Raw genomic sequence first — 21,552 nt, forward strand, 5'->3', positions numbered from 1 at the left:
ATGCATCAAAGCGGTGGGAATCGAAGTAGAAATCATCCAAGTGGACGCAAGCCCAATTGGAGCACTCGAAAGGGTTTTCCAGAGGAGGCAGGAGGTGTGTCGAATCCTGGCGCCGTGGAGGCGCCCATCGGTTGGAATATTAAATCCGCCCATTTGGAATACTCAAGGGTTAATCATTTTGACGAGTCGATACCCTCCAGATCCTCCTACTGTCGACGGGAACGAGGTCATCGATTACCGACCTCGGGACGAGTCAAACAATCACAACATTGTAGGTCAAACTTGGAATAAAACGTCTTTTTGGGAATTTAAGAAAGGAGTCGAGTAATAATTTTTGCTGAAAGTGGAAGAAAGTCCTGGCGATTTTTCTTTTATAAACCCGCCCCATTTTAATGCCTTTGATTTGATTCCATCAGCCATTTTTTTTATTTCACGGGCTGTTTTCTTCTGGATATTTTCATTTAAACCGCCGTAAATTAATGACCATTCTCCTCGGCTTTGTTTATTTATTCCTTTTTCTCTCTCACTGCAAATTTTATTGGAAAATCTCTTCTGCAAATTTTGACACAATGTTAAAGACTGCGTACTCAAAATTCCCCCAGGTCAGTAAAGGAGATCAAATGAGATGCAATTGGATGACTTTATGACCTCCCCAGATTCATTGTGACCATTTAATTAACATTTTATATAATGTAGAAGAACAAAACACAGCAAACCAACCTGATATCTCCAAATCTTGATATCTCATCTAGATTGTGGCACATAGGTATACATCCCTATGTACCACTAACTAGTAAATAGATTTACCTTTTTGGACTTCACAGATTGGGCTGATGAAATAACTTTAGGAGCATTCAACTTTTACTCAATGAGCTTCTTTGGGGTGTACTTTTAACAAAAGTCATGGCGCCTAAACACCAACTGATACCGAGGATGAAAAATTCGGTGTTGATGTCATCATATTTCACGACATGCTTCTTAGAAGCAACCAAAGTTGGTGGGAATTGGACATTTACTTGGCCGCTGAACGAAATCTCGGGTTTGGGATTTATTCACTCATAAAATTATTTTTTTCAGCAATGTGCTCTCATACTACTGAATTTAGAAGGAGATAATTTAATATGTCACTCTAGTTGGTAGAATTTCTTTTTACATTTTGAAAACCGAAAAATATTTAAATTTTTAAAAAGGAGGCATTTTCCACTCAATCTCAAAATCCTTGATCAGTGGAAGACACTGGCGTTGTTTTATGACAAAAATCAGGTCATAAATTTAAATAAATTTTATGGCACACCATGACCAGATAAATAGGAAGAAAAATTAGTTTTTGGGGAACAAAAACGGGCGGTGGAGGGAGACAAAAATCCTTCGATTTATTTATTTAAATTTATTACTATTTTTAAAAAAAGTGCTGCCTTTTTTGGGTAACTTTACCAAGGCGGTGGCCATTTGCCTTCGCAGCTTAGTAAATTTTTGGGTTTCCGCCTCAGTCCATGTGTTTTGTTTTTGAGCCATAGAAATGGATTTTTAAAGAACTTTGGAAATAATTTGTTTTGCCAAATAGGAGGACTTTAAATAAATTAGGCACGGTCTCTGGTCTATTCCCTCACCAACTTCGGGTTTGGGACAAGTGAATCGACACCGCAGGTGACCTTTCGTTTTTGAAATATTTCATGCACAAAATGCAGTGGCTCGCCTTTATTTGAAAGAGAAAAAAAACGAAGGGTAGCGAAAAAAATTCAACAACTTTGGCTACGCGAGGAGAATACAACACCGGAAGTTGTTGTTGTTCGCATTCAGTGGGGAGTAGGGAGGTGGAGTGGAGGGAAAATTTAATGAATGTTGACTTGTGATTAACTTTTGGGGAGGATTTAAGCCTAAAAAATTGGCTCCTTTTTTGTGTGGCTTGGTGACAATTTCCCTTAATCTCTTTTTTTTAAAACTGCCTAAAAAGTTGGGTAGATTGGTGAAATGATAGAAGACTTTGGCGTTTGTGGTGTAGCATGCATCGCTTTCTGTCGGTTTGTATTTTGTTGGTTTTGAGGTCATACTGGCGCATAAATCACGCTTAAGGCAGATGCATCAGCGGGCTTTATGATCCTCCTCGCTACACAAGCATACCAACATTTATGTTTGTATTCGGGCCAAGGGACTCAAGCCCACCCCCGTCTCCCTTTCCCTCTCTCTCGGTAGAATATGCTCATCTTATCCCAAGGGGAAAGAAGGCCAAGAAATTCATCCCTTCTAGCCGCATAATTGTACATAGCCTTTGAAATTAACGCACAACGACTGATAATGCATACAGACAGTTTAAATAAAAGTGACAGCTTTGACATTTGAGGAATTTGACAGGTATGCAGCATTTGTTTCAGCCTCCTTAGTCGAGAAAATTGGCCAGGAGAAGGTGTCTTTTGTTGTGCAAAATGGAAGGGAGGGGGGTGGTTATACAAGTTATGAAGTTTTCATGGAGAAACCGGGGTTTATCTGGCAGTGTGAAGAGCCCTTTGACCTCTGCTCCTCACTCACCTGCAGTTCGTATAGTCACACCGCGTGTCGCCAAGTTGTCGATAGCTTTTTTCCCATTCATTCCCTTTCAGAAGTGACAAACATTGACAGATATGCGGTATTTGGCGTGGTATAATGGAGGGTTTTTAAGATTAACTGATTGATTCTCCTTTTTACAATTTTTTGGTGCCACTGATAGCTTAAATAATTTTAAGGATCAAGCTTCAACAGAAAATTGTTCTTTTTTTAGATGACTCAGAGAATTTCGATTTTTACCCAGATTCCTTAATATTAAATGCTTTGTTACCCTTTTACATTCATTTATTTTTTAAGAATTAAAATGCTAGATCTCTTGCGTGCCCGATGTAGTCAATCACCTACCAACTACCTATTAAAAGAAACAGAAAAGAAACACAAAGAAAGGACGGAGAGTCATGGGGTAAATTAAACACTTCAGTAGGTCCAACGACCTCGTTATCCCCCGCGGTGGTGTATGGCGCAGGTCTCTGTCGAACGGAGGAGGTGGAGGTGGTACTGGAGGCCGCGCCACCCCAATCTCTAGGCGGGGAGTCCCGCCGACGCTTCGGAGGATACCCTGCCAGCCTCTTCGGCTTCTCCCTTCAGCCACCCCGTCCCCAGACTCGGCACGACGAACCTCTCACCAACTTCCCTCTCATTGCAAACGTCATTCCTGGTGGACCTGCCTTCCAGTGAGTTGGCTGATCCTCTTTTCAAAACCTGTGAGATAAGGCTTCTCTTGAGGTGGTCTACTTGGCTCCACTGACTTTAATCCTACCTTTTGTGGACTCTTTATCAGTTGCTATGGCCACGATAGCCCTTAACCATTCAAACAAAGTAGAATTAACTTTTTTAGGTCGAATTTTATTTTCAACATGGGCGAGTTCATTCTCTTTGGGTTTATTTACTCCACATTCTGTCTTCTGAGTGGTATCGGGCCGTGCACCGACAGACAAATTTGGTGTGCACCAGTAACAGTGAAATGGATGATTCCTATCCTCGAAGTGCCAATCCATTCTTCATTGTCAAGGTCAACTGTAGAAGGGAGTTTACACGAATTGGAGAAAATGTTAGTCCCCCGCTTTTTTGCAGGTCCACTTTTACTCGATTTGTTTCAACCAGGTAAATTCATAAGCAAAAGTATTTTTAATGTAGGAAAATTCCTCGTTAGTAATTCACACCTAATTAAAGCTTTGTTTATTACCGGTTGCTTTAATTTGTTGATTTCTATTCAGCAAAAATCGTGGCAATTTTTGGGGTTCATGAGCGAATTGGGCCAATTAATCTTGAGGAATCGTTTGTCCTATTAAAATAAATTTACAATAAAGGCAAAAAATCTGAAAAAATTTATTCACTTTAATTTTCAGGTGACATTACGAATAGGGCGCTCTCCTTTTTTCTTTTGTCTCCCGACTAACCTGTAGTCTGACCTACTTGTTGACAAGACCATTTCCCCCTTTCTGCTTCACTTTCATTACTTGTTGAATAACTTTTCGACAGGACAAATTCATTTTCTTGCAAAAAAAAGATTTTTTCTTAAAGAATACAACCTATACCGGCAAGTTTGACAACAGTGAAAGATGCTTTGTTATTTTTAAATGAAGAGAAAAACCAAATACCTGTTTATTTCTGGTGGGGGCGGGGGGACTTTGGTTGTAAAGAGGGGATGTTGTGGATTAACTTGGCTTTTATTTTTAAAAATTGTGTCACAATGCTGGCATTCCTTGTGTTTTTCTCCCCCCATCAAAAGGTGCATAGTCAGCTTGTCCAGAAGTTCTCACACTTTGAGTCGGATGGGATGAAATTGCCTTTGAAAGGTTGTCCGTCATCTCGACAACAGACTGCAAGTAGGAGAGGCCTAACTTTAGATTCTCCCTTTGGTGTAGCACTTTAGGAGGGGTGGGGGTAGCAGATTGAACCACCCTAGAAATGGAATGTGGGCATCACATCAAGGCGGACCTTCACCTTCTCTATTTTTGATCCATTTAAATGGGAATAGACTTAAATGACAACTCGGATCAAGAAAGGAAACAAAGAAGGGAAGGATTTTATTGTAAAAGACACCTGAAGACTGGTTGTGGAGTAACTGTCCAATTTAAGGACAGGTCTCTCTTCTTGCTCTTCCCCCTCCTCCATCCCCCTCCCCTACCCCTCTTTCTTTACCCAAGAGAAGTTGATCATCTTCGAGATTCACTTGGTACTTATTCAGTCGGATTAGGGCGTATCTTAAGTCCTGGATGAATAAATTTTAGATTTGCCTTATATTTTGAAAAAAAACATAATTTTTCCTCCAGACAGGCAGTCATTTGAGACGTCGAGACATTTCTGGCATAAAATACCGCAAAAGTTCCACAAAAACTGGATCAATTTTTTTTCACCGCATAGAGGCAAAACTAAACCTGATTACTTCACCAACTTGTCGGCTAATTTCAAGTTATCAATCATGACCTCACTGTAGTTTCAAAAAATGTTACTTTCCCATCCATAAGTAGTATCGGCTACCTACTCACATAAATTTTATAGTTGATTAAAAAATGCATTTATTATCTTTAATTTTCCTCTCTTGCACAACGTAAAAATATTGAGCTGGGGATTTTATCAGAGCCTTTTAAGATGTAAACGAGAAAAGTGGAAACCTAGTGTTGATGCATGTCCATTCAAGTAAAATGACCCAACAACTTCAGCGATCCGCTCACCTTTACTAAAATCGTCCACTCTCCTCTGCTTCCCGCCTCACCTCCACCCTGGCTTGGCACCTAATCACAGTGTCGGAGGTTACAACCAAGCAGAAAAGCAAAAAGTGTTTTCTTCTCCAAGCTGATGCATTTGCGAGGATGCGTTGAGGGGTAAATGAGAAAATGTTGGAAAAGCACCTGGTTTGAGTAAAGTGGACTTTTCGCCACCGTTACGTCGAGTGTCCTTTCATCCCATCCCACCACCCGCTAATTGCAGTCACAAGTGCCATACGCCTATCGTTAAATGAAAAAGTTGAGAATATCTAATTAGCCATTTTTTCAATTGGATATACTACTTAAATCAGATCGGCAAAGTCGACGCAAGGCTGTCATCGAAAAAAGTTCATTTTTGGACTAAGCGATGGTATTTTGTCTACAGTAAAACAGAAAAAGAAAATAAAACAAAACATACAATTCATTTGAATTTTTGAATTTAGCGGCTGTCATTTGGTACCTCCCTCTCTTCAAAAACTTCTAGTTAAACGCCACTAATCTCCTTTTTTATATCAAAAACTGCATTTTTGTATCGGAAAAGTCCTAAGAACTCCTCTTTTTGAGCAGAAGTTTTCATGGTGAATGATGCACTTGTCAAGTGTAAAAGAAGGCAGTTTTGTGATCTCAAAAATTGCAATTTCTAGAGGTTAATTAAGGCATGAAGATCCAAGGTCGAATGACTCTCAAATTTAGCTGTCTTCTTTCTTTTTTCCCTCCTTCTTCTTCCTAAGGGCAATCCTCACTTTTCCTACCAAGGCTTCTATTCAAATCAAACGTTTTAAACAAATTTGGGGAAAAATTAGTTGAAGTAACTTGAAAAACCTAAGCAGATAACTCTTAATGTATGCCCTTTTTCTCAGGGGTTCCTAATTGACAATTTTACACCTGTCAATCATATTTTTAAATCCACTTTGAAATAGCCTTTGCTCTGACCTTTGCGTATGGTAAAATCCCGTTTGATTTGTGTGGGAGATTCCAGTTCCGACTCTGTAGAAGCTTCGGATGCTCCCCAAGGCCGAAATAATGTCCACCAGTGCATAGAGGAATGGTTGGGTAGGCCACGAGACTGCGGAGTTTGCTAGCCAGGCCAAATCGCAAGATGCATGAACTAGCCACGAAGATTGTTACCTCACAATTGACATATTTTATCCCTCACAGATCCGGTGTAATCCAGGCCGGTGATTCGTTATTGGCCATTCAAGGCGATTCCCCCCTCGGCAAGACTATCGACAAACTGACGGCACGCTACCTCTCTCCCCCCACCGACACTGTCAATAGACACCTCGCCTTGGTGACCCAGTATACCGTCGCTGAAAATGTTATCCCCAGCAGTGGCGTCTTCGATGTGCGTATCATTAAGCGCTCCTCCAGCCTCGGCATTAACCTTCAAGGTACGTCGGCTGACAACCTTTTGACACGAATTGCATTCACTCCATCGACAGGGTTAGGCGATCAACTGGTTTGAGTAATAGGATTACTTAAGAAAGTGACTTAAGGCGTTTACCTTTTAGTAATTCTTCCAGAATGCATAGTTCCAGGCGAAGCACGTATTTTACAGCCCCAGAAAAGAAAAAGAGGATATTTTGAGTCCAACTTGTCGACGTCAGAGGGCTTTATTAGTCCAAATGTGGTAGAAAAATAATTTTAATACCACATTTTGGCATCACTTTGAGGCTGAACATCTGCAAGATCAATATCTCGGCCCACGCTTTCCCCCCCCCCCTGCCCACCACCCCCGACTGCCCTTCCCTCCATTCTCCCCACCAAAGCCCTTCGGTCGGCAGGCCAGAATGGTTCAGGCGAATTCCATCTTTCTTGCCCGCCAATGACGCCTCCTCAAAAGCCAATGGGAGAGCAAAAAGGCGCAGCCATTTGGGTGCCAAACTATCGTGGCGAACGTCACTAATCTGGTGAAATGACCCCCCCTCTCTAATGGCCGAGGCGCTAATACCACCTGATCCCTACACACCGCTAGAGCTCGTTGCATTTGTTGCTGCTTTGGTGTCTGTTCGACTCAAAAGATTGACACACGCACACACACAAGGGAAGTTGTTTGGACCCGCTAATTGCTTTCCCCAGGTCATTACGACTGAGTAATCACGTACCCGTTGCTTGAACCTAAAATGTTTTCTTTTTAAAAAAACGACAATAGGGATTTTGAAACAAGTTTTTAAACATGTTTGACAGATTTGTAAACCTCACGGTCAATGTGAACTTGATAATTCCTAACCAGCTGTGTTTGTAACCATTCGTCTGACCAGACGTTTTACTATAAATTAGTGTTGCTACTGGAGACGGAAGTATTTAAGAAATGCCTTTTTCTCGGTTATTTTTCACTCTGATTCGATTTACTCAAAGTCACACATGCAAAAAGGTATATATTTTGTTAGGTGTCTGTGAAGTTGTTTTACTTATGCTACGTGATGAAGGAGACGTTTTGAAATCGTTTGTTCTAACTCAAGTAGGGAAATGGATTGAGATGAAGCAAAACAACCGTCACTTAGACCTTTTTAAAAAAGACAAAATTTTTTTATGGCCAGAGATCAAGGAGGCGAAAAGACGCTGTTACAGTCCGGCTAATATCAAAAACGAAAAAGATAGCCATAACTTACAAAGGTGTCACAAGGGAAGTACGGGGAATGTGGAGAGCACCGTCCTCCTACGCATTCACGGGGTCCTGTCTTGTCTTGAAAGTTATGGTAGGTTTGCCCAAGTAGACCACCAATTTTTGAGGCTTCTTTGAAAAAGAAGGATGTGATCATTTTAGTTTAAACTTAAGCAAATAAATACCAGCCATATTTGCTGTTTTATTGGCCTTCATATACCGGACGATTCCTGATGAACAACTGTGTCTGCGGTACGCAGCACACACAGTAGACAGTCTTCTGTGGTGAGTGGATGAATTTATACACCAGTGGTGGAGTGTGAAGCTCCGTGAATCACTTGGCCATCCGGCTGCCTATTCACCCAAACTTTCATCCAGCCGACCGACGAGATGTCCCATCAGTCAGCACCCCAACCGGATAGCAAACAGACTTCAATGCGCACCGTCCTTTGTAAAGTGGGGAATAGAAGTGAAGTTCCATCTCTTTCATCCTCATTGTCTATCATCTGTTGACACTGATGTATGGGGGCCATCGCCTTAGAAACTGCCACCATGTTTCCTCCTTCTAGTTGATTTGGGCCAACTTTGACGGGTGGATCTCCAATCACTTCTCTGCTTCAGTGGGGGTACGTGATTACTTCAGAGCAGTCGAGTAGGAGAGGAGAGACAAAGAGAGAAGGGAAGGGAAGGTCTTCCTCTGTTGCCGAATTATCCCACTGTACAGCTCACGTCCTCAGGGGATGCTTCCGCAGATAGGGAACCGAGTTCGCACCATGGTTTGCAGGGCAGCAGACTTGCCCGGGGCACATGCACTCCGTTGTGCCGACACTCTTTGAACATGAGGAGTGTTGATAGGGAAGAAAACTTAGCGGAGGATGCTTCACTAGGAGGCAGTTGCTAAAAGTCAGAAGAATTAATTTCAGCGACACCATTTGCTATCATCGTGGAGCACTTCAGAGATGGAGTTATTGGAGTGTATAACAATGAAACAATTATATTCTTTGTACTGACAGAATGACTGCGTCCACCTGCTGCCCTACGAGATGAGGCGAATTCGGTTTCGTGTCTGCAAAAAATTGCTGTATAACACTTGGAGGAGGTGCGGTGCGGAATTGATGAATGTTGCAACAACACAAAGACTTGACAACGTGGTGGATTAGTTTTGGTGACAGTAAATCACTCAACGCCTTATGCATCACTGTAAGGAAGGACCACTATTTTCTTACTTTGAAGAAATCACGTGGCCCCACTGACACAGAAGTGATTGGCCAAGCTGATACACATCAACTGGGAGGAGGAAACGCAGTGACGGTTACTGAGGCGACGGCTCCCACACATCACTGTCAATGGATGACTGATAATGCGCGTGAGGGAGAGGAAGATTGCTCCTCACTTTGTTGTGATTCAACTTTTTTTCCTCCCAGACGCATATTTGCCTTCTGGCTGAAAAACTGTCTGACGGAACGTCCTGTTGGTCGGCCGTCTGGGTGACTAAATTACCTGTACTGGAAAGTGGTCTTTTGTACCCCTTCGCCAATACAGTACCTCACACTCCACCACTGGAGCACCACCTCAGCCAGCCACCCACCGACCACCGAAAAATATGTCCACTGTGTATGTGATGCGTACGGTAGACACAATTGTTCACCAGAAATCGCCCATTCCACAAGGGCCAAAGCAATAACAACAGCAACAGCGAAAAAAGGAAACCTCCAGAACTGGTGGTACATTTAGAGGAGCATTTCAAGCTTTTAAGACGGCGCACAGCCGCAAAACTCACCCGTCTAAAGCCTTCATCCTACCTTTTGGGGTTGCGAGGAGAGAGGAACGGAGAGTGAGACGCCGCTCTCTTCCGGTGACATTTCTCCAAGTGGTGATCCTCACCCTTTCTTAGGGAGGTAGTCACACATGAAGCAGAATAGGTGGTCAGGAGATGAAAGTGAGATAGAAAAGAGGATGCCATGGACTGTGTTTGTTAGAGGAGTCCCCGATTAAATTTCTTTCCAGAGGCTTTGAATTCTTTGTTTAACAGCTTCAAGAAAATGCCGACCGGGAGAACCTCTTCTAATCAGCAAAGTGATTCCAGGAAGTGTGGCCAGTCGGTGTGGATCTATCAGTCCGGGGGACATCCTTCTCGCTGTTAACGGAGTCTCGCTAGAGGCCTGCAGTATCACAGATGCTGCACGGCTACTTCAAACCTCGGAAGATATAGTGACCTTGCGGATTCAAAAGCCCGATGAGGAGGTTACTACACCCCTTTCTGATGAGGGTCTCCTCTCTTATTGTCAGAGTGACCTTGAAATTGTTCGCGACGATGACCACGACTTTGGCAGTGGTGGTGGAGGTGGTGTAGATGTTAATAATGAGCTTCAGGATGATGAATTCCTTAGCCAATCAGCGGATGAATCAATATCGCATCTGCTGCCACCTCCGCGAATGCCTCGACGATACCGCAGTCAAAAACCAAAGCGAACCCAACACAGACGGGTGGGAACTGCACCGACGGCTTCAAGAATACAGCTGCAGCAACAATTTCAGCAGTTGGAAAGCGAGATGGGCAGTGATAAGAGAGGGAACCCGTCTGATAGCCTCTCATCGGATCGGTTCAGTGAGAATATGTGCTCCGGTGAGTCGTCTCACTTTTGCTTTTTGCAGATCCTACCGAGTCAATGATATGACATGGGTGTCGATCTCTTGTACTGTTTGAAGGATACTAGTGATCAATGACAAAGTGTTTAGATATCTTGTACGTCTTGACAAATTTTTTTTAATGTAGCCAACAGATTTTCAGTAACCTATCAAAAACGGAAAATGAGTAGTCCTAATCAACTGTGGGGTGCTTTCAGCAAATTTTGCTGCAAAATACTCTCCTTGCTATTTTTAAGAAAATAGAAACTGCAATTTTGACTGAATATTTATCTGGAGCACCTTGACGGAAAGAATCCCCGAATTCGATCATGCGCTAACACCCTTCGCCCGCTTTTTGTCTACGCTTAAATCCCAAATTACTACGAAAAATCACCCTTATTTATGAGTGTTTTTCAAACTAAGATCCAAGAATTATTTATTGGCTTGCTATTCTAAATGGTAATGTTACTCCTGCTTCAAATTCCCACATTCCAACGGTTTAGGATCGATTGCTTTTGACCACCCAATTTGACTAATTTAAACAAACGTATTAGGTCTAATTTTCTTAAATATTTAGTTGAGACAATTAAAACCGTCTATTCGTACATGTATCTATTTTTCTGATGCTTTCACTTTGGTTCCAACTGTTTCTTACTTCCTTGGGGTATACATTGGCTTAACTTATTTTTGGCATAAATTTGAAAATCCTGTTCTGTTTTTAAGGGATGATTTGTGATAAATACGTGCTCTGTGGAGTTATTTTTCCACATTTGTTTTTATCTGCTTTTCCTGGGTAACTTTCAAGGGACTTTCTATTCGAGTACTTTTCTATGCACTTCTGTTGTCGCACATTCCAAATAACTTTCTTTTTCGTTAAAGCAAACAGTAATTCTTCGGCTTTACTTCAAACTATTTCTGCTCTCTGCAAAGGAGATTTACATTTATCTGGTCAACACTTTCTTCTTCTTTGCCTGAAACATTGAAATCATCAAGCATTCTGAAGAAAAATTGGTATTTTTTTGCCACAAAAACCCCACTAGAAGAGCGCTTTTACTTGAAAATTGTCATATCGGTTTTATGGATTGGCTTTAATCTGTCTTGTCTTCTATTCGGTAGAAGGGGATTTCGGAGTGAACCAAATCCTCTACCCACTCGCAATGTCCATCTCCCTCTACCCTTTGGTCTTTTCACCCTTTTCGCCCCTGCGCTACTGCGCAGTAGGAGGCAGATATGCCGGTTTTGTGTCGGTGTCTACGTTTGTTTGTTTGCGTGTGTGTGTCTACGTGTTTGTGTGCATTAGCTTATGCGTGTATGTACTTATTTATGTGTGCATGTAACTAGTAAAATCAAACAACGGACCTGAGGAGAGGGCGCCAGCAAGATAAATTACTCTGTCTCGACCCGTTCACCAGCCACATTTCGTAATCCCATCGATAAATAATAAGGTGGTGTTTGGCTGTGTTCCATGTTGGTTTATTTGTCATTGTAGCTTGATTGGTCCCAACAGAGGGGATCATTCATTTAAATCATCCTCACCGCTTCTGTAGTCTTCCGTTCCTTCTTCATATTTGGGACACAGTTAAAACCAACCGCGGTCCCAATCTTGACGTCGAATATGACCTGATCATCCATCGACCCATCGTATGTGATTGCCTACCCACTGTCAAGAAAAGTTTACATTCGTAACTCGGAGAAGTACAGGGGGCGAGCATTAGGCATGATCGTCCTTCAACTCTCCACTTTTTTCTAAGGTGAGACATCAGATGTTGCAGGAACTCTCGCACCTCTAGTCTTAACTTCAATTTTACATGAAGGTTCAAAGTAACCTGTGAGCGACAGAGTTTGCATCTTATCATTGGCTTAGCGCACTTCTCTCTATCCATATAAGCAATCGCTCACGTCATATCAGTAGTTACAATGCAAGTTATAGGAAGTCATTACACCTGATTGCGTCCAAAAAAGTTGAATATCTCCAAAGAATTCTTTATGGGTAGAAATGCCTCTCCAACAGTTTTGTAAGGTGAATGCGCCTACGTAATTTGGCTACTGTAGTGTGATTCTCAAACAACACACGCAAGAGATGTGTACAAAAGGGAAAATACTTCTAACTAGTGAGTCATAAATCTAGCTTCAATGCTGACAAAGTGTAGCTTAAAATAAAGTGAATATCGGTTATATTTTTTTCGGCATTGAAGGTTGATTTGTGTGTAACCAAGCGTACAACCTGTGTAAAATGGGTTACCCCAACACAATATCTGGCAATACCGATGAAGGCCAAAAAATGAATGTGTTAGGGCATGGTAGGGTGAGGGTGGAATGAGCGAAGGGGGTTGAAGGCCATTTAACGATTCAAAAAGCTGAACAAACGTTTTGCAACATCAAAGCTCAGCATCCACAGATTGCCGGAGGCGATAGCAGAATACGCGATCTCCAATCGACCGCATGCCTGGTAGTTTGACAAGGGCAGAAAAAGGATAGTGAGAGAGTGGGTGATAAAATGTCCCTTAAACATTCTTGGTGATTTTTTTACTAAAAACCATAGGTGTTTGCTTGTGTTTATCCAACTTGTCAAAAAATACATCTTAAACGGTGGAGGAAAATACACTAAAACCACATTGAAGTGTCAAGGGAAAAAAAAACGAAGGAGAAACAGGAATTTAAAACGACTCGAATTAGTGCACTAATTAATTAAGCGCGGACTTGTGCACAAATGGTTGATAAAGTGTATTATAAAGGCAATTTTCCTCATTTATAAACTGAATTTGAAGTCTTCCCTTCTACTTTAATGTGATTGGCTAGTATTCATCTACGTGTTTTCTGATTAACTATGAAATAAGCAAAAATTTGTAACCAAAATTCCATATCTGTCCCAAATTTTGGCTTTGTTTTTCTTTATTTTCATCAATTTAAGTGACTTTTGGCACTAAGGGAGGGTTAATTGTTTGCCATGCGATATTTGCTTGAGCAGATAGCGTCCGCCGACAAGAACGACTTGTCTCCTTTCAAAATGTTAGGCTCTTTGAAAGGAACTTACATATTGTACATTAAAAACTCATGCCATTTGATAGAAAAAATACAAGGTAGTTCAGATAAAGTTAGGGTATACTTATATGCTACTCATTTCCAAGTAGTAAAACATGACTTCGTCCTATCAAATACCCATCTGTTTTGTTGTGAAAAAATAACTTTTTTCTGGTGAAATAGAGAAGAATCCGAACCATCAAAGTCACAACTACTTCTCTTTTAGTCCATAAACAACTCCCAACATTTTTTAAAATAAAATTTATCATCCACCAATGCTTAAGGGCTTATTTGAAACGGAAAGCAAAGTATCTTTTTGTTCAGGTGGTGTCAGAAGGTATTTTCGCAAAGTCAGGGAAGAGCAGAAGAGGAAGGGACTCTAAGCTCTGGGAGAAACCTGACAAATGATAAAAGCGCCTACTTCAGAAACGCTTAGCAGAGCTTAAGGGAGGAAAGCTAATAAGGGAAACTAACTAAATTTTATAGCTTACAGAAGTTAAATTAAATTGAAATATTTACAATCTGTCTACTGAATTAGGCCGCTTTGAATGCATGCCGCTTTGTGGATTCATCAAATAGGGGAATATTTTAGCTACGCCGAGGGTGACCTCAAAAGTCATCGCTTAAAACAAATTCATCTTGGAACCAAATGGATTCTTTTTTTTCTCTTTGCTTTAAAAAGTAAAGTTTTTTGCAACTTTTTCTTCTGCCACGTTTGTCTCAGCACCGATCAAATTGTACCAAGAAAGTCTAACACCGCGATACCATGTGGTGCTTCTGGATTATAGCATTTGCCAAGAAAAGCCATGGGAAGGAAAAATAAAACGTGCCTGCCTTATCTGGGTGACAAGGTGATTGCTTTTCTTGCCCAGAGTTTGCTTTAACATGAATGGAAAAAAAGGAAAATTTATTTTTAGGTGGTTTTTATATATACTCAATATCATTTTGCCTTTCATTCCGAAACTGACTTGTCACCCAAAGTATATCAAAAAGAACAACATGAAAACATTCTGAAAGGGTACTTTTTTCTATGAATAAGGATTTATAAATAATTATGGCATTTTATTGAGGTAATATCTTCCTCCCCACTTTTCTCGCGCTCCTTTATTCTAAAGACCATCGAAGGACTTTGCATTGCTCGTAAGTGCATGAAAAGTACTTTCCTATTACTGCCTTCCCGTCCCTATCGTATTCTGCTGAATGAGGTAATCTCTTCAGCTTCCATTTTTATTACATAACGCCAAATGTACAAAAGGCTGCCTTTAAAGTATGGAATTGGAACGGGGATATGACCGACAGCTTACTAGCTGCCTGCCATCTGTGATAATGCTTCTAACTAAATAACTGCTTTTGACATTGTTTTTCTCTTAGACACCCTTTTTGAGGTTCACAAAGTGCGCCTGATACGATCGCATCCCTCATGTCCATGGGGAGTGGTAATATCTGGCACCGACGACGTTATCGATGCACCCGTTTACATTGACTCCCTCACTCCGGGCAAACCAGCTGCTCTATCTGGTTTGCTACGAGCTGGAGATCGAGTCCTTGCTGTTAACGGTCTTGATGGCGCTGCTCCGAAGTTGGCAGGAGGCAGTGGACTAACACTGTCACTTGTCACCGCTCGTCTTCAACAACCCTCCGAACAAGTGACACTTTATATAGCGAGGGAGAAGAGTCGATCGGATTTTGCCGTCCCTGGGCAGGGCAATAGCGATGCTGCAGTGAAACAATACTCCTGGGGCGCAGTAAGTCGAACTTCGCTGTCTCCTTCGCACCATTTGGCAATTTACATGTGGATGGGCGGTGATGAGGTGCATTGAAAGGAGCCTAGAGTCAGCCCTAAGTAGCGCACGTGATTGCTTAAATGCCTCCCACCACCGGTACAAATTTGACGTGCTTACCCTTTTGTAGTCCTGTCCGCCAGCCACCGAATTTAACCAGTCCTTTGATGAGGAGCGGGTAAGACCCTCTGCACGGGCTCAGGCACCAGCATCAACTTCTGTGGCAATGGCTTCAACAACGCGCCTGAGGAAGCAGAACTCCGCTTCCAAAACCCCCTATCCAAGGCACTTCACCGCGCCGATTGGATTCTGCAGCAATCCCAGTGAGTTGTGCACTAATAAAGTAGTCATCCACATCCTCAAATTTTCCCCCTTTTTAACAACATTCCTTACACAAGGCACAACACCAGAAAAGGCTACTTCTACCGCTTCTTTCTCCACAAGTCTTCATTCATGTGAAGGTTACTGGCGCCTACATGTTACTCGCTTACTCGTTACTACTTATAAGAAAGCTTTTAAGTAGCATGGCATTCTGCAGTTTTTTTTTAAATTTATGGCAAGAGTGAGAAATTTTTCCTCATTGCTTACAAGAACAGAAGGGAAGACTTTCATCCTAGTGATGCAGATGATGTTGAGTGATCTTCTGTCACCAACTGTTCTGTAGTTGTGACACCCAACCCAGATCAGGCCAACATTCCTCAACGCGAGGGTTCAAAATACAGGCAGATTAGTAGAGACCACATCTAAAAGTCGGCACGCTTTATGCTTGAGTCGAACAGGCTGAGTAAAGGAACGAACTCGTTCACGTTGCAGATGGCTGTTATCTCGTATTCGGCCAACCAGTCAGCCGGCCGATTGGCTCAAGGACGTGCATTTGGGTCTGGTAACTGGAAGTGAGGAGATTGAACCCTTGGCGCACCCTGCTATGCGTTTGCCTTTGCTGGTTTCGGTGTTGCTTGTTTGCTGCCTCGCCTATTGCCTCATTCGTGTCCTCTGTCATTCATTCACTAGGTGGGTGGGTAGGTGAGTGAGTGGGTGTGTCTATGAACGGACGGTTGTCCAGGCAGAGTTGGTGAGCGATAAAGTCGTCAGCTTTACTGCCTCAAAGGGGTCAGAACTGGGCATTCCTTCTTTGATGTTGCATGCGTCTCTGCAAAAGGACCTTGAATGTTCTTTGATATCTTGACCTTTCTGCCAATACTTGAAGATTCATAATGCCATGTCATTTCGCCTCAGCCCTCCACTTGACTCAAAAGATGCTTCTCTCGATTTTAAGCACTAGGTAAAGGAATATTCTAGGATGAGGTGATGAAAAAAGTGACCCACAATAGGTTCCAAGCCCTTTACGCATTTTTTTTTTGCGGTGACATATTTTCCATTCAAGCACTAGAGCCTGTTTTGTAAAATGAATCCAACAAATAAATAAAGAAGTATGTAAATACTTCAGACCACTTTTGTCTAGCAGACGAAGGACTTCTTTTACTTTTTATTCAAAAAAAAAACGGCCCCGTAGACAAGGTGTATGGTCTTATATTTGGTGCTGCTGTTGTTGCCCTGACCTTCGAATGATCGAGGTAAAGTCAATGTTTATTTCTCCTCTTTTTTCTTTCCTTCTTTCCCTCCCTCCTTCTTTCTCTTACTTTAGGTTACCTTCACTAATCTCTTCCTTGACGTATCCTTACCTCCTTTATTGAAACACTACATTCCGTGAAGTTTTGCCCTGGTGGGGTAGCATTACTAAAGATGAGTTCGAATGGGAAAAGGTGACCTTTTAGGTCTTGATTTGCGCTTTTTTGTTGTGTGATCCTATAGGTCGTGATCCTGGCTCCGGATATTTCGATGACTACGGACCCAACTTCCAGCCCCCCACCTACCGTAAAGTTCAGGGTGTTGGTAGATCAACAGGCGATCTTCTAGATGTGCCTCGTCAAACTGTGGATGCCTACTTGACGAAGGATGAGGCCACACCGCATCATCATCATCATCAACATCACCATCATCACAAGGGACATCAACAACACAGTCGAAGGCGTAAAACTGGAACGTCAAGACACCAACGTCGGCACAAGCAGGAAACAAGTGTGGAGGAGTCTGAACAGAAGGTGGTGGAAGAGGATCGGATGCCCAGAGCTTCGTCCACCTTGAATATAGACGATATCGCCTGTCCCGGATGTCGTGAGGCGGTAGTCAATGAGGTGCTCAATCAGCAGAGGTAGGATTACGATTGGCTAACCAACCACCCACATCTACTGACTAAAAAGCCGTAAGCCAGCCGTGTGGAAACGCTTAAATCCCTTGGTTGGTAGTCCTCCCTATTCAGACTTTGACAACAGTCTTCACCTTCTGTATCTAGACCGTCGTGATGATCCCATTCAAAACAAGGTGGGAAGGTGACTCAGTTTCAATGATGTTCAGAAAAGAGGCCAAAAGTAATTGTTTCCAGACTAGAAAGTTTCTCTATCTACTGCATCCCTGTCATAGGTTGATAAAGGTCAGGAATCGCATATGTGACGCTCCTGCAAAGATACAGAGGATCATACTACAGGGTAATTGTACGCAGCCCATCTCTTCTTTTGAGCGTTGTATCCGGCACCCCCTCTAATCAACCTCCCTCTTCAGATGTCACAACGTGGGCAGCCCCTTAAAACTAATCGCCAATCAGTAACGCGGGGGTGAAGGCATTTGATCTCAAAGTCAGTGATGTATCTCTGACGTTCGTCCTAGTTCTAAAATTTAGTGGAAAGGGGGAAGTCCACTGTCTTCATACTACTCAAGACTGGAGGCTGCTCCATAAGGGGGAGTATCACGTCACCCAACCGGCAACCACTAGTCACCCCGGGGCTAATGTTCTTCATCTATTCCTCTTCGTTGGTGTTTCATAGCCATCTATCTATCCGTTTAAGTTTAATTAAGATAGCAGAGAGGTGGCAGAGGTGTTTCTTGCTCACAATGCCTTCGACAACTCCATAACGAGCTTTCCAAATGCCTTCACGATCATGGAGTTGGGGAGGATTCACAGATTCACCCACACCCAGTAGATGCCATGGATATGACGCTCTAAGGCATTTATAGAGGCACTGAGTGAAGAGAAAATATATTATTGGCGGAGGGAATAAAAAGAACACTGCAAGGATACAGGAAGCTTCAGTCATAGGCGCAAAGACTTCGCACTAAAAATGGTGGAAAGGAGCTGGGGGCGGAGAGGCTTCCAGGACTACAGAGCCCGAGCAATTAAACCGGATAGAAGGCTCTTTACAGGAGAAGAGAAAGACGTATATTTAAAAGGATATAAAAAATTACCATTGACAAGTCGAGGTACCGCCAAATGTCAACCAATGATCGGTCAAATCTGCTATCAGGATGGGGAGGAAGAAAAGGAGGAAAAAAAAACGGTGTAAATTTTATTTAGGAATTTTTGATATTTTTTATCAAAAAATTTATCCCGTTTGTCAATTTTTAAGTATCACTCTGCAGTACTCCCAAGTTTAATAGGTGTTCAGCAACCATCACGTGTTTTTTGGCATCCTCAGTAAAGATACTCCACTTTGTGATTGTCAAGTTGTCTGGAGGGTTGTATCCGAAACCAAATTGTAATTTTTAACACCGAAAAAAGAAAAAAAAATAAAAGGAGGAAAAACTGTGTTAGTAAATTTTAGCGAGGAGGGGAGGGGGGAGCCTTATCCTCCAATAAATGGCTGGAATTATCTAAAAATCTCTTGTAAATCCCCTTTCGAAAAGCCGACCATTTAGAGGCAGAAGTGGCTCTTTCTGCTATCCCCAAAGGAGGGAGGAAAACTCTCTCAAATCATTTGGAGATATTTGTGTCCAACTTCCATTTTTAGTAGGCTGGTTCACCCCTCACCCCACCCCACATGGCCATGAGGAGAGGAAGCTAAGGGCTGTAGTAGGAGGGGGCGGAAAAATTCGGTAGGTCTTTTCGACACGGAAGTTTACATCGATGGTTTTTTTGGTATTCCCCTCTACTTTTCTACCACCTTGAAGTCTTATACACTTTTGGTGGTACTCAGTGGATATAATCCGAGGTGGTCTACTCCAGAAGACATACCAGACGCGTGCAGAGCATTTGAAGAAGGTACGGTTTTGGAGGGCATTTACCGAAAACGCTTTCAAAAGCCAAAACCTTCTGGATGAAGGTTTAATGCCTTGCAGATGGAATTGTGGATTGTAAGTCTCTTGTTTTTATACCTTTGCTACTTCCAGACTGCTGACTGAACAGCGCTGTGACCGCAGTCACGTGACTCGTCGTCGAGGTCACCTGAAATCGCGTGGACGTAGTCTGGAGATTGTGGACTCACAAACAGCAGAGGGAGTTGATACCGACATCGCATTTGTATCACATCGCATCCATAGGCATCACCAACAACACCAAGCATTGGAAGGAGGTAAAGGCGGTACCAGAGGCGGTGATAGAGGCAGCTATCGCAATCTCTCGAGGTCGGATTCAAGACTGAATCGAGACCGGTTAGATCCTGAAGATGAAGGGGAGGAGGATGAGGAGGAGGGATCAATCTCCTCATCCGCTGCTGCTGCTGCTGCTGCTGCAGACGCTGATATTTCGGTATCCACCTGCACCTCGTCATCTACATCATCACGATCCATTGCTCTCAGCGCCTCTCGAAGCTCTCGGAGTTCATCAACCTCTAGTGGAGACCTTTTGGAGACCTCCAAACCTACGAGTGGCTCTCATCGAACATTTGCTGCACCTCCGCTTCCCAGGTAGGGAAAATTTGGCTGCTGGCTACGAGTATCACCTCCATGCGGTACTTTGTAACCACTGGTATCAACTTTAGCCCTAGACACCCTTCCACTCTTAAATATTTTTTTTTCTCCAAATATCTACATTGCATGGGGGATATGTCAGGGAGATGTGAATGAATGGGAGGAAAGGGGGGATGAAGTCCTACAGGAACAGGGCCTCCTCTTCAGCCCTTTTTCCCAGGTATCGTATCAAGGAGGGAGATACCTTTTAAAGGCATATGAGCTTGGGCGATTGAACACTTGTAGGGTGACAAGTTGTACCTACATTCCACCACTAATGACTCAGCCTTATGCCTCCTTGCTGGTTGGGGTTTGGTAGCCTTCTTCCACCACAAGGCTGGATTACCCGAAGCACTTTTCTGATGTGGAGAAGGTGAAAAACAACTACTTTGTAGGCTTTAAGCCCCCCCCCCCCCCCACCTGCCATTGTTTAATGCGTGATATTTACGATTCATTTGTCTGATAGCTATCATGACTCTCCCGCCTCCCAGTTACTGTGGGTAAAGAATGGAGAGTTCTCCCTCGATGAGAATAATTCCTTCTTATTGGAATCATTTGGTACTTATTTTATCGCATACCCAACCTCCTCCAACTTCTGTTCAACAGACGGCAAGCGAAGATTAGGTAGATGGATTCTAGGGGACTGAAGAGGCTGCACAATAAACGCTGTTTCATGGATGGTGGAATGCCGACAGTTTGCTAGAGGGACGACTGCCAATCATTGGAGAGAAGGTTAAATCCTTGGGCGACAGCGTAGCACCTCATACCATCCTCCACCTTCATATATTTTCTGTTGGAGATTTCCTCCGCTTTTGCCATTTTCTAAAAAGTAGTGAATTAAAAAATGCAAAAATATTTAATGATTCCCTCAATATCAAACGGAAATCGCCTATTCGTAAAGTGGAACAAGGAGGAATTTTTAAATTGCCTCCAGGAGATCAACTGAAAACACTTAGGGCTAATCACTCGGTTGATTTACCAGTAAATCAGCCACTCACCCATCCACCCTTCTCACTCTCTCTCTCCCACTGCATTTCTCTGCTGCGCACGCGTCTTCTTTCCTGCCTTCCTTCTATCCGCTCCTCCACTGCTTTGCATTTTAATCGGGTGGAACAACTTCACCGGGGATTTATCTGCCCTTGCAAGTTGAGCCCTCGCCTAGTTAAAAACGGGCGTGGGGGGTGGAGAGGAGCGAGGGGAAGGGAAATGGGACGTCGACCAGTAGGAGAAGGATTTTTGAAAGTCTCTGCAAAGTGGCAGTTCTTCCTCCTCCCCACATCTTTTCTGGAGTAAATGACCTTAACTTGTTTGTTTGTTTAATAGTTGTTTGGTTGCGTAGCATTAAAGAGGTGACCAGATGGAATAGTGCAGTAGGCGTGGAGAAGTGCCTGCAACGCGACTTAGTAAAGAAGAGAAGGGAAGGTGAGGTGAGCTGAGGTGACGCGAGCTGGCTTGAGTTGAGCCAAGATAGAACCTCCTCCTCCTC

The 21,552-nt window shown here is 42.8% G+C and overlaps 3 protein-coding genes across 3 annotated transcripts in view; all 3 read left to right on the top strand. All coding sequences in view use genetic code 11, as the record gives it.

Annotated features, from left to right (window-relative positions):
- On the top strand, positions 1–7,158 carry EGR_07412 (Glutamate receptor-interacting protein; the record flags this gene model as incomplete). Its single annotated transcript, XM_024496661.1, has 4 exons — positions 1–271; positions 2,963–3,215; positions 6,411–6,643; positions 7,022–7,158. 4 exons carry the CDS (start codon positions 1–3, stop codon positions 7,156–7,158), a joined length of 894 nt encoding a protein of 297 aa, XP_024348948.1.
- A 2,607-nt stretch (positions 7,159–9,765) lies between these two features.
- Positions 9,766–17,503, top strand: EGR_07413 (Glutamate receptor-interacting protein; the record flags this gene model as incomplete). Its single annotated transcript, XM_024496662.1, has 5 exons — positions 9,766–9,796; positions 9,890–10,483; positions 14,878–15,251; positions 15,418–15,610; positions 17,100–17,503. The coding sequence occupies 5 exons, from the start codon at positions 9,766–9,768 to the stop codon at positions 17,501–17,503; spliced, it is 1,596 nt and encodes a 531-aa protein (XP_024348949.1).
- Positions 17,504–18,463: 960 nt separating this feature from the next.
- The window catches only part of EGR_07414 (hypothetical protein), a gene marked incomplete at both ends in the record, with an annotated part of 4,100 nt that continues 1,011 nt past the window's right edge, over positions 18,464–21,552 (top strand). Inside the window, 2 exons of the mRNA XM_024496663.1 lie at positions 18,464–18,681; positions 19,509–20,024. Coding sequence (XP_024348950.1) covers positions 18,464–18,681; positions 19,509–20,024 — 734 coding nt within the window. The remainder of the gene's footprint in view (positions 18,682–19,508; positions 20,025–21,552) is intronic.

Source organism: Echinococcus granulosus (genome assembly GCF_000524195.1).
Source record: "Echinococcus granulosus chromosome Unknown EG_S00076, whole genome shotgun sequence".
Taxonomy (NCBI): Eukaryota; Metazoa; Platyhelminthes; class Cestoda; order Cyclophyllidea; family Taeniidae; genus Echinococcus; species Echinococcus granulosus.